Source organism: Bubalus kerabau, chromosome 8, assembly GCF_029407905.1.
Source record: "Bubalus kerabau isolate K-KA32 ecotype Philippines breed swamp buffalo chromosome 8, PCC_UOA_SB_1v2, whole genome shotgun sequence".
NCBI lineage: Eukaryota > Metazoa > Chordata > Mammalia > Artiodactyla > Bovidae > Bubalus > Bubalus kerabau.
In genome coordinates this window covers 104,628,030-104,640,930 of record NC_073631.1, presented here as the reverse complement: position 1 = coordinate 104,640,930, position 12,901 = coordinate 104,628,030, and the positions used below count along the sequence as shown (strand labels likewise).

The 12,901-nt window shown below is 41.3% G+C and overlaps 1 protein-coding gene across 10 annotated transcripts in view; it reads left to right on the top strand.

Annotated features, from left to right (window-relative positions):
* The window catches only part of DGKI (diacylglycerol kinase iota), a 430,242-nt gene that overhangs the window by 195,794 nt on the left and 221,547 nt on the right, over positions 1-12,901 (top strand). For all 10 annotated transcript variants that reach the window (XM_055591024.1, XM_055591028.1, XM_055591025.1 and 7 more), the window contains one exon: positions 11,260-11,373. In XM_055591024.1, the coding sequence (XP_055446999.1) occupies positions 11,260-11,373 (114 nt within the window). The remainder of the gene's footprint in view (positions 1-11,259; positions 11,374-12,901) is intronic.

Sequence of the window (12,901 nt, the reverse complement as noted above, 5' to 3'; positions counted from 1 at the left end):
ACCAGTTCCTGGTGCCAGAAGGTTGGGGACCACTGCCCTAAAACATTTGTCTCTTATGTGAATCCAAGCCCGTAAGGGTTAGGAGGGACTCTTGTTATTGCCCTTAAGGATTCAGTCTTGGTCTTTCTAAATTCTGTTTCCCCCTCTCCTGTCCTGTGTCTCTCTGATCCACAAAGTAAGGATCACTAGAATGAAGATCACTAGATCACTAGAATGATCTTATGATCACTAGAAGTGATCTTCTAGCCAGAGCACTAGAATGAAGATCATAGATGACTAAATGATTTGTAAAACAGAAACTGACCTATTTCCAGATATTATTAATAGTTGGTCACAATTCTGGAAGAGAAATATGCATACACAATTGAATTATTGCTTTTTTTTTTTACTTGTGGAAATAAAAGTTAGAATATTGACCAACATTTTGTCTTAAAGATCACAGTTAATCCTCTTTGGAGTCATTTTAGGAGAAAAGATGGAATTGGGCTGACGTTTAATATCACGAGTGTATTTTCCCCAGTTTGTCTCATCTGTTTCTCAGTTTGCCCTCTACTTATGTTGCTATATTTAGCAAAGGCAAATAATTGAGAATGGTGACATTTAGATTTTGCTGTTCAGTATCTTTTCTTCTGTATTTAGAGTCCGATCTCATAGGATTTTATTGTGAACTATCTTTGGCTTTTCTCTAATTTTCTTAATTAGAATGTTTTATTCTCAAAGGTAGCAACAGAATCTTCTAATTTTATCTCTCACAGCACGTGAGCACTTAATGCTGTGCTGAATACACATTATATACTAATAAGCACAACCAGAAAGAAATTAAACAGTGATTCCACTAGTCCTTTAAGATTTTCTGCAGAGAGGAAAACAATTTTCAGTTGAGAAAATAGTTTTTACTATTCTTTGAAACTCTGATACACATTATTAGCTTATAAAATTCATTATAAAGTCTTAAAGAAGCCAAACCTATTTTGCTTTGTTTAACCTGGTGCTTTCCAGAATGATTTGACTGTTGGGATACTCCTGGTATCCTGAATTCAGGGTCCTTTCTCTCTCTCAAATGACAATTACCTCAAATCCGTGTTGGCTGCCTGTGCCATCTTCATATCTTGGGCTTCATCATGGACTGGCTGTTCCACCTTCCAAACTTCCCCTTCTCCCCTGAGTCTCTCATCACCTCTCTCTGCCCACCCCCAACCCCCTCACGGCTTTTTTCCCTCTATTCAGCAGGTATGTGTAGAAAGCACTGTTCTAGGGTTTGTGGTATTGACGAGAAATGTTTGGAAACATGGAAATTCAAAGCATAAAGGAAAGAGAAAGAAGAGCCTAGTCCAGACACATGTGAAACATTTGTAATTATGGAGTCAGAGCTGAATTTCAATAGAAGAGAAAAAGATCGAAGGAGAAGGACCATCAGTAGTCTTATCAAGGAAAACAACCCCCAAAGAAGTTTCAAGACAGACAGTAATTATATTATTAAGAGACTGAAGGATTAGTATGGATTTGGAAACTAGGAGATAACTGGTGGTTTTCAGGAGAATAGTTTTAATAGAGTGCCTGGCACACTTTAATAGACAAAACCCAGAATGAGAGATTTATTGTTGTCGCTAAGTTGTGCCTGCCTCTTTGCAGCCCCATGGACTGTAGCAGGCTTCCCTGTCCTTCACTATCTCCTGGAGTTTGCTCAAACTCATGTCCATTGAGTCGGAGATGCCATCAATGGGACAAAACCCATAATGAGTGAGATTCAGTACCACCCTAATGATTTCTGAGCTTCCCTGGTGGCTCAGATGGTGAAGAATCCACCTGCAGTGAAAGAGTCATGGGTTTTATCCCTGGGTTAATAGCAACCCACTCCAGTATTCTTGCCTGAAGAATCCCATGGGCAGAGGAGCCTGGTGGGCTACAGTCCATGGCGTTGCAAAGAGTCGGGACACGATTGAGCAACTAATGAGCAACACACATAAGGAGTGTAATGAGCAGATCCAATCACAGTGTTGAATTTCTAGAAATACTTTCTGGTATCATTAATGTCACCTTCTTGACTCACAGACTACCTGGTTCTCCTGCTTTTGTTATCTTTTCTAGCATCTCTTCTTTAAACATACCATAATTAGGTATCTTTTTGGTATCTTCCAGATACCATAATTAGGTATCTGGAAGACCTAGACCATAATCTAGGTCTTCCAGAAGCCTAGATATAACTTCTCATTTATGTTCTGGGTGCTTTTTCCTCCCTGGTACCTTATCTATGATCCTAGCTTCAGTTTTTACATCCTTCTACATAGTTCACAACTGCAGTAGACATTTATATGTACAACAGCTATGAAAAGTGGTATATTTCCCTTAGAATTGACACATTCTTTTGAGCTAATTATTTTTGTCAGTGGTAACCTCTGTAGTCCAATCATGTAGAATCAAAACTTTGCATATCTTCTGCTGCTGCTGCTAAGTCACTTCAGTTGTGTCCGACTCTGTGTGACCCCATAGACGTCAGCCCACGAGGCTCTCCCGTCCCTGGGATTCTCCAGGCAAGAACACTGGAGTGGGTTGCCATTTCCTTCTTCAATGCAGGAAAGTGAAAAGTGAGAGTGAAGTCGCTCAGTCGTGTCCGACTCTTAGCGACCCCATGGACTGCAGCCCACCAGGCTCCTTTGTCCATGGGATTTTCCAGGCAAGAGTACTGGAGTGGGTTGCCATTGCCTTCTCCATGCATATCTTCTACCTTATGTAAACCCAGATTTGATTTTATTTTACCTTGTCAAAACAAGTTGTGCTGTGAAAGGTATCTGGGGTTTATGACGTGTTTATCAAGGTACATGATTAACATTTTTAATTTGATCAGTTTAGAATAAGAAACTTTTAATTTTGAGCATTTGTTTGAAGGAGAGGCCTGCTGATGGAGTCATGAAGAGAAACTCTTGGCTCTTGGCAAATGAAGGATAATTCCTGAGTGTTGGGTATATGTTTGACATCAGGTGCTCAGCCTTCATTTAGTGAGTATGTCTATCACTGTAGAGGTTGTCAGAATTCTAAGTGACAAGGCTCTAGGAAGAATCAGAAATGGAATACTTTTGACTGGTTGGGATGATGATATGTTAATCCTTAATCACGTCAGTTTATATACAAAGTATTATTTGATATACAGACATCTTGTATTAATTTGGAAAAAAGTTCTTAGGCTTCAGTATGAGTTACTTTAATTTGATGCTGTTAAAAAGTACAAAGGCATATACTGCACTTGGAAGAGGAAGAGATGCTTGTGCCACCGTTGCTGTGGCAAGTTCCTTAACCCCTTCTGAGATGTTCTAAGTCTGAAAACAGACACATTTAGATCCCTCAGGGTCTTCACAGCTGTAGCGTTGTATTAGTATAGACCATTGGTGTTCAGGAGAACTATTATGTAAGCTGCAGTCTTTAATTTTAAGTTTTCTAGAAGACACTTAAAAAACTAAGAAGCAGGTGAAATTGATTTTATAATATATTTTCTTTAACCCAGTATATCCAAGATGCTATCATTTCAACACACAGTCAGTGTAAAGTTACTAATGGGATATTTCATGCTCAGTTTGTATTGTCTCCAGAACCAGCCTATATTTTAAATTTACAGCGCCTCCAGTTTGGATCAGCCATATTTGAGCAGTCTGTGACCACACCTGGCCAGTGGTGGCTGCGGGGGACAGTGCCACAGTTTCAGGCTCTTTGTAACTGGTTTACAGAATCCCAAGATGGTCACATAGTTGCAGGTATCCAGCGGGCTGGTCCCATCTTTGATCTCTAGGCGGAGAGAAAATAACTCAGAATGATCTCAAATCTTCATGTTTTAAACTAGACATATTCTGTCTTTTGTCATGGGGTAGATTTGCATTCTGTGCTTTCTGTGACCACATCTCCAGCCATCAAACTCCCCATGGCTGCTGCTTAACTATCAAGGAGTCTGTAAACTGAGACACTGAAGTCACAGGTCCCCTCCCCTCCTTAAGGATCCTTAAGGTGCAGTGTGATCTGTCATTACCCTGTCCTTGGCCTTGATGAACTGAGCTGGACCCAAAGGTCCACCCTTAATCCTGTTGATGTCTTTCCCAAGGGCTGGAGTTAGATGGATTTGAACTACAGCATGCTTATTTCTGGTTCAGTTGGCATCCCCAGGTGAGGATACATGCTAAACAGAAGGCACGCCCATGCCCTGGCTCACTGCAGCCGCAGAACAGGGAAAAAAGGTCTGTTTCCTTCTAATTGACAGGGCAAGAAAATTGTTCCACATGCGTCTTCTCTCTCAACCTCTCCACATCCCAGACTCTCTTGAGAAGCAGCGCATGGTGTAACCTCAGTTGTCTTCATGCCAGTGAGAGAATGGACAGCCTAAAGTCTACATTGTATTTAAAAAAAAAAAAACTCATATTTTGGCTTTTTTCTCAATCCTTTAGCGCTGATTTTAAACATTTATCTTACCATTAGAGTGACTTTGTAAACTATTAAGTGCAAATATAAAAATATCAAAAGGACGAATGGCAGTGTACATGCTAGGAAGGGAACCTAGGTGTCAAATGCTGTCTTTGGATGGTCTTTCAGGGTGCAGAAACGTTCCCCTCGTTCTTTTGATTTCTTCATATGAGAATCCTTTACTTTTCTGCCTGCAGATAATATGAGGAAAGACAATTGTGCACCCGCTCGGTTCAAAGAAAATGTCAATTCACGATCCTGTTCGCCGGCCCCTCAGTCCGTTCTCAAGCTAGCATATTGCTGAATGAAAACTGCTCCGCCTGCACTTGGGAAATTATCTGGCGATAGTTATAGCTGAATGTGGCCAGGAGGTGGCAGCATCGCGCAACTGCTGCGGCCTCTGGGCTGGGCTGCTTTGCTCAGGGCTGAAGCCGGGGACCCTGGTGTGCTAGATCTGTCAGCCCTGCTTTTCCTAACATGAAGGCAGGAAGGAGCTCTGCTACCTGGAACATGATTCTGCCCATTCTTCAGTTGGGATGGGAAATATGCTAAGTGTCCACTGCTGCAATTAATTAAGTTTAATTGAAGAGGTGCTTGTGGAGATGATTTGGGGTAATGCAAAATTCTCTACAAACACAGTCCTGCCCACAAATATGCATCTGGACTTCCAGCAGGAGCAGGGTCCTGGGTCCTGGGAAGGGAGAGCTGCTGATAACAGACTTTAAGACTTTTTATATAGTTTTGTTCTCATAGGGGCAGAGACATGGACTATTACTGAAGATCTTTTATGCCTCCTCTCTTGTAGGTGTATTTGTTCTGTAGTCTCTCCCCACCACTGCCCTGCCCCTTCTACCCCCATCCCCTGTCTCTTTCACCTTTCTGCTATAGTACAGCTTGGCTTTTACTTTTTTTGATAGTCTGTGAAAGACTTTGTGACTTGTTGGCAGTCAGTGTTGGGATCGATCTGTGAAATTCAAGGCTCAACTTTGAAGTGGAGAGACAGGAAAAAGGTATTTTGCTTCTAGGAAACTGGGCTTTTATGGATGAAGTAAAGAAAAAGGAAGAAAAATATAGCTTAAGGCAGAGCAGTAAATGTTAATTTTAGGGTTTCCTATTTGTCAGGCACCTGCTAATCAATGTCTTTATGTCATTTAATTGATAAAATGCCCATATGAGGCAAGTACTGTTACTCCTTTTTAAATAGGAGGGAACTAGGTTAACTGACTTGCCTAAGCTCACCTGGCCAGTATGTGAAAGAGCCAGGCTTCTGACCCAGCAAGTCTACCCCATCTCTGTGCCTTTCCTGGGTTATGTTCCCTTGGGGGAGGTGGTTGTTGGGTAGTGATGATATAGCTCTTGGATGAGAAACATTATCCAAGAGTTGTGTGAAAGAAAGATCCAGACCCACGTTAGCCAAAGAACTGTGAGCCAACTATGGATTCAAGACAAAAAAATCTGTGCTGTGAAAGGCAGGAGACGTTTGATGACTCCAAGGGTTATGTAATTGATAATGCCTGCTTGTATTCAGGGGGAAATTAAATGGTTGATTAACTGGCCATTGGATGGCATCACCAAATCAATGGACATGTGTTTGAACAAACTCTGGGAGATAATGAAGGATAGGGAAGCCTGGTGTGCTGCAATCCATGGGATTGCAAAGAGTCAGATACGACTTAGTATCTGAACAACAACAAACTGGCTATTGGGAAAAGGAGAGAGAATCTATTTCTGCAGTTTTTTTTTTTTTAACCTGATCAACTGGTAAGAAAGGGGAAGATCCCTTACATTCAAATCAACTGTATGTTTTCCTTTTATGCTTAAAAATGAAGCAAAAGTAGCTCAGTCCATGTCCAACTCTTTGCAACCCCATGGATTATAGCCCACCAAGCTCCTTTGTCCAAGGGATTCTCTAGTCAAGAATACTGGAGTGGGTTGCCATTTCCATCTCCAGGGGATCTTCCCCACCCAGGAATCAAACCTGAGTCTCCTATTTTGCAGGCAGATTCTTTACCATCTGAGCCACTGGAGAAGCCAAGTCTAAAACAGAAAGGAGATGGTGACGAGTCAGAGGGTCCAGAGGACTCTTGCCATTTTGTGGAATCACACCACAGTTTCATGTGGAATCTTGGCAGCCTTCCAAGAAAAAGAAAGGAACAATTCTTAAAGTTTGAATGAGGACAATTATACTGATCAAAGATCTATTCAGTTCAGTTCAGTCGCTCAGTTGTGTCCAACTCTTTGTAACCCCATGAATCACAGCACGCCAGGCCTCCCTGTCCATCACCAACTCTCAGAGTTCACCCAAACTCATGTCCATCAAGTCGGTGATGCCATCCAGCCATCTCATCCTCTGTCGTCCCCTTCTCCTCCTGCCCCCAATTCCTCCCAGCATCAGGGTGTTTTCCAATGAGTCAACTCTTCGCATGAGGTGGCCAAAGTATTGGAGTTTCAGCTTCAACATCAGTCCTTCCAATGAACACCCAGGACTGATCTCCTTTAAGATGGACTGGTTGGATCTCCTTGCAATCCAAAGGACTCTCAAGAGTCTTCTCCAACACCATAGTTCAAAAGCATCAATTCTTCAGCGCTCAGCTTTCTTCACAGTCCAACTCTCACATCCATACATGACCACTGAAAAAACCATAGCCTTGACTAGACGGACCTTTGTTGGCAAAGTAATGTCTCTGCTTTTAAATATGCTGCTGAGGTTGGTCATAACTTTCCTTCCAAGGAGTAAGCATCTTTTAATTTCATGGCTGCAGTCACCATCTGCAGTGATTTTGGAGCCCAAAAAAATAAAGTTTGACACACAAAATAAAAATCTATTAGGAGACACTTTATCAATTCGTGGAAGTTATGGGACACTTATTTCAAAGTTACTTGACAATTATTTGTGTTTCATGGGTTGTAAATTATTCTCTGACCTTCTGGTCTGTCTTACTCTTAGTGTTCTTCCTGGTATTTAGAATTTCTCTCCGCAGGCTCAACTTCAGAGGAAGATGTTTGGCTGTGTTTGATTTTTCCCTTTTCTTTCTCTGCACCCTTGTACTCATCTTTTCTAGTAGTTTGAATGGTGTCCAGGATCCTGAGGCTTGAGTTGGGTTTTCTGTAAGTGGTTAGGGCTCCATCCTAACCCTGGGTCAGGGGTGTTTCAGGTGTGTCAACAAACTCATGGGCATTTCAGCTCACTAATAGAAGCTTTATCCCTCCAGCCCGAGGCATCACAGCTTTCTGTGGATGACAGCCTCAGGCGGTGGCTCCTCACCCTCTCTTCTTGGCCTCTTTTCTTCTGACCACATAGGGAGTCTGGTTCATACACAGCCTCCTGCCAGCAAGGGGTGAACTTTTATCCCCTGTAATCAGACAGAAGCCAAACGCCTGGCTTCCTCTGCTTGCCCCTCTGTGCTTTCTTTGTTTCTGACCCACGGAGACTTTTTTTTTTTCCCTCTTATTTTTATGTCTGGAGGGAAATAGAATGTTCAAAGTGTGAACTCATAGCATTATTTTATCCAGAAAAGACAGACCTACTTCAAAGGACCACAAGAAAAATATTTCTAATTTAAATCTACCTAAGAGAACTTAGATTTGACTTGTGAGTATAAATCAGAATAGGGGAGATGCCAGAGCATCTCGCAGAGAAGTTAAAGAGTCTGTCTTCTTTTCTCTGCTGTATATGAGATATTGAATTAGATTTCCAGTAAGTTCCACCTCCTTTCTCAGAGTCTCTGGTTCTACTCAGGGTTGTTTACAGCTGTAGTCAGGGAGCCCAGATTGTTGGGATTTCTGAGTTTTCATGTCCTTTTTCATGACCTTTAAACCCCCTTCTTATCATTTATTAGAGGCCTCTGCTTTGACTTGATCTCATTTGTGTTTTCAGTGGCCGAGGAACAACCTCTAACAGTCATTAGCACTACTTTAGCGTCTGGCTTTTTTTTTTCCTTTTATTTCAATAGCAAGCTTAGTGAGTATTGTGTCAAAGAAGAGCTAAAGAAGCCCTGGGTGGGAATCTGAGGACTTGTCTAGGGGTGTTTTGCTCAGTTTGAGCGAATGAGGGGACTTGTGGACTCCCCTGTAGATCTGAATTTTTAGTTTCCTGCCTTGGGCCGGCATTGTGTTACCCCTTTCTAAAAGGTAAGCACAATTTTAGGCTTCTTGATGGATGGGCAAGTTTGACATCCTAAAAAATAGTCACCATGGAGGAGAAAGGGTTTTAGATAAGGAGTCAGCAGACCTGGTTATGACTCTTGTTTCTTTCACTTCTGATTATTTGATCTTGAGCAAATAACATAGCCTCTGTGTAGCTCAGTTAATAAATCTGCAAATAAACTGAATTTGATTAAGCAGATTCCAAGGATTCTCCATCATTTCATGGCAAATAGATGGGGAAACTGTGGCTGACCTTATTTTTCTGGGCTCCAAAATCACTGCAGATGGTGATTACAGCCATGAAGTTAAAAGATGCTTACTCCTTGGAAGGAAAGTTATGACCAACCTAGACAGATATTGAAAACAATCTAGACAGATATTGAAAACCAACCTAGACAGATATTGAAAAGCAGAGATATTACTTTGTCAACAAAGGTCCATCTAGTCAAGGCTATGGTTTTTCCAATAATCATGTATGGATGTGAGAGTTGGACTGTAAAGAAAGCTGAGCGCTGAAGAATTGATGCTTTTGAACTGTGGTGTTGGAGAAGACTCTTGAGAGTCCCTTGGACTGCAAGGAGATCCAACCAGTCCATCCTAAAGGAGATCAGTCCCGGGTGTTCATTGGAAAGACCGATGTAGAAGCTGAAACTCCAATACTGTGGCCACCTGATGCGAAAAGCTGACTCATTTGAAAAGATCCAGATGCTGGGAAAGATTGAGGGTGGGAGAAGGGGACGACAGAGGATGAGATAGTTGAATGGCATCACTGACTCAATGGACGTGAGTTTAGGTGAACTCCGGAAGTTGGTGATGGACAGGGAGGCCTGGCGTGCTACAGTTCACGGGGTCGCAAAGAGTTGGACATGACTGAACGACGAACTGAACTGAACTGAAGGATTCCCCAGTGCTCCAAAGATCCCAAAGGTCCATGCCATTGACTCTGGGATGGTCAGGCCACTTGGGAGCTGAGTTTAGTTCTTTACTGAAACATTCCTCGCACCAGAGTTGCTCAGAGGTTGGCCTTTGATGTATGGCAAGCCTAGCTTTGAATGTCAGCTCTACCATATAAATGATGTGATGTTAAGGCATCACTGAACCTTTCAAGCCTTGGTTTCTTTGTCTACGAATTGGGAATGAAAATTATATCTATTGTAGAGAGTTGTTTTGAAGTTTAATCATTCAGTAGAAAGCTTTGCTCAGGGACTGGCACACAGGAAAGATCAGTATGCCCCTCTTTTTGTTAATTGTAAATCCTTGAGAGCAACCATTCTGCCTTATCTTAGAGTGTCTCACTCATCTTTTTATTTCAATTCCTTATTTCCATGCTTTATATATAGTAGTGTTCAATAAATGTACTGTTAAAAAATTTGAAACATGATTCTCAAACAACTTTAGAATCAGTAAATGTTAAAAACTTTATTTAGGTTTGTAATAAACGAGTTAGCAAGATAATACCACCAGTTTATTGGAGAAGAAGAGGAAAAGAATTATGTAGTTTATACCAGAATAATTTTTCTAAATTTGAGACAAAATTGGTTTATGTTCTGATGGGGGAATAGAATCAGAGCATTTAAAGTGATCTTCTCTTCTCAATGTTTGTATCTCTACAGGACAAAAATTCTCAGTAACTTAACACTCATAAAGTTCCTAAATAAGCCTGTGACGCTGCTCTAGAATGACACTGTGACAATATTCAAGTTTCTTTTTGCTGTTTCCAAGTTTGGGGTAATTTTTCTAAATAGTTATAATAAGACAAAATACCAAGTATTATTTATCTTAGAAAAAGATAGAACAGGAATATGATTCTAGTGTATAAGTATCCATTTTCTGCCTAAACTTATAATAAGTACTAAGTTCATCCATAATTATGTTTTTTAATGTTTCATTAAGAGGAATGTAGGGGTATTTAGGAAAGCACTACTAATTTCTAAGATGATAACGTACAGAGTAACCATTTAATGAGTACTTCCATCAGCTATGCACCATATCAAGGTTTTTATATATGTTTTAGTTTTAATCTATAAACAGTCTTGTGAGGTAGGTATTATTATCCTCATTTTGAAAATCAAATAAATGAGTCTTACTGAGGTTAAATATTTAATCAAGATGACAACGCCAGTGTGAGCCAGAATTGAGATTTAGTCTGATTTCCTGAAATGCCCTAGGGATGAACCAACCTCCCTAAATTGTAAACTCTCTTGAATTTTAAAGTAGATCTCTAGTTAAACACAAGAGATGTGGGTTCAGTCCCTTGGTCAAGAGGATTCCCTGGAGAAGGAAATGGGAACCCACTCCAGTGTTCTTACCTGGAAAATGCCATGGGCAGAGGAGCCTGCATTTGACTCTTTGCAACCCCATGGCTACAGTCCACGGGGCGAAGAGTCAAATATGACTGAGCACATACACATACTAGTTAAACACGTGATGAACGGGTCTCGTTTTGTTTATATGAAATGATGTATACAAAATGGTTCTTTTTCCCTTTGAAGAGGCTTGGCGCATTGAAGCTGCTTGCGATAAGTGCCCTTTCTGTTTCCTGGCTGCTGGATTCTTAAATAAAAATATGCCTATTCTGTTTTGCCCTTTTAAAGCCTCCTATTCTCAGGTTGTCTTCTTTGTAACTTATTTATCTTTCTTCTCTCTCTTCTGGCCCCCAAATGTCTGTAGGTGGGCTGGATCCTCTCCATTCTGGATGAACTGCAGCTGAGCCCTCAGCCTCCCGTCGGGGTCCTTCCTCTGGGGACTGGGAATGACCTGGCTCGGACTCTCAACTGGGGAGGGGTAAGCATGTTCTCAGGGGCTGCCCACGTCATCAAGCAGTGGAGTCCCCGAATCCACAGAGGCTCCAGTGGAGGCACACGTGCTCCTCTTGTTCAAGGAACAAGTTAGAGTTGAGAATCAAGGTCCCCGTGAACCATGGTTTTATCTTCAGTTTAGATCTATAGTCAGCTAGAGAAGAGGAAGTTTTATTTTTAAAAATGGGTTTTAGTACACAGGTTTGGGTCTGAGGTATCCACGAAAAGACAGTAGTCACAGGTATCCAGGGGGTGGGTTGGTCCTCATATTAAGCAATTACAGAGACTCAAATTGCTCCTGACCCCTAGTCCTGCCCTGATGCATCTGGTTCAGATTTCTGATTCTTACTTTGGAAGAGTCATGGCTTTGTTTGAGCATTTAGTTTTCTGGTCAATGTCATCAGGCTTTTGGCTATACAGGTAACCAATTTTCCTTTTCACCCTGGAGTCAACTACAGGCAGGCTTGTTGAAAGTAGTTTATCTGCCACTAACCAGCCATTTAAAAGGGGCTTCCCAGGTGCCTCAGTGGTAAAGAATCCTCCTGCAATACAGGAGATGTGGGTTTGATCCCTGGGTCAGGAAGATCCCCTGGAGAAGGAAATAGCAAACCAACTCCAGGGTTCTTGCCTGGTAAATCCACGGACAGAGGAGGCTGGTGGGCTACAGTCTGTGGGGTTGCAAAGGGTCGGACTTGACTTAGTGACTAAACAGCAACAACAGTCATTTAAAAACTATTATTATCATCATTAATATTTTTTACAGTATTAGGAAAATAAGAAAGCATAATATGCTAACATATGCTGCCTGACTGGCTTTTTAACTGCTCATAGGAAATTATTGCCTGAGCTGGGCTCGATGAAAATTATCTTCAGATATTAGCAGGTGTTAATCTGGCTTTTGGGTGTATTAACCTCCCATGTGTGATAATTATGTCAGGATATTAGCAGATATTTATTTGGCCTGGGGTGAATTAATTTCCCAGAGGTCTTTTTTCAATTTTAAGTAAGCATAGTATAAATAATATATTCTCATGAAGCAGCTAATGTATTTATCAGTATTAGTTCCTCTTATCTAAATCAGTGACTTGATCATCCTTAATAATCATGCCATCAGTCGTGTATGTTCAAGGAGTAAGTAGATAGCTCCCTAGCAGGGCTGTTCATCAGTCGGACTTGCCTTAGATCCTGAAAGGGATGGTGTCTTAGGACAAGGTCAGGGAGAGGTGAGTGAAATGGAATATGAGAAATCACCTAGCAGATGTTGTTTGATTATTTTCCTGCTCCTCCACATACACTTGTTCTGTGTATCCTCCAAATTTCTCTAGAGCGAGACATGGGGAAATCTGTTTTCACTCTGATAGAAACAGCCATCCAGCATGGCTCTCAAATAACTGCCATTGACTTTACTTTTTGGTTGCTGACAGAAGTCACTCTTCTGCTCAAACCAACTAGAGAGAGTATTTCTGTGCACAGTACCCGTGACTATTGTCTTAAATTCTAAATATCTCAAGGAA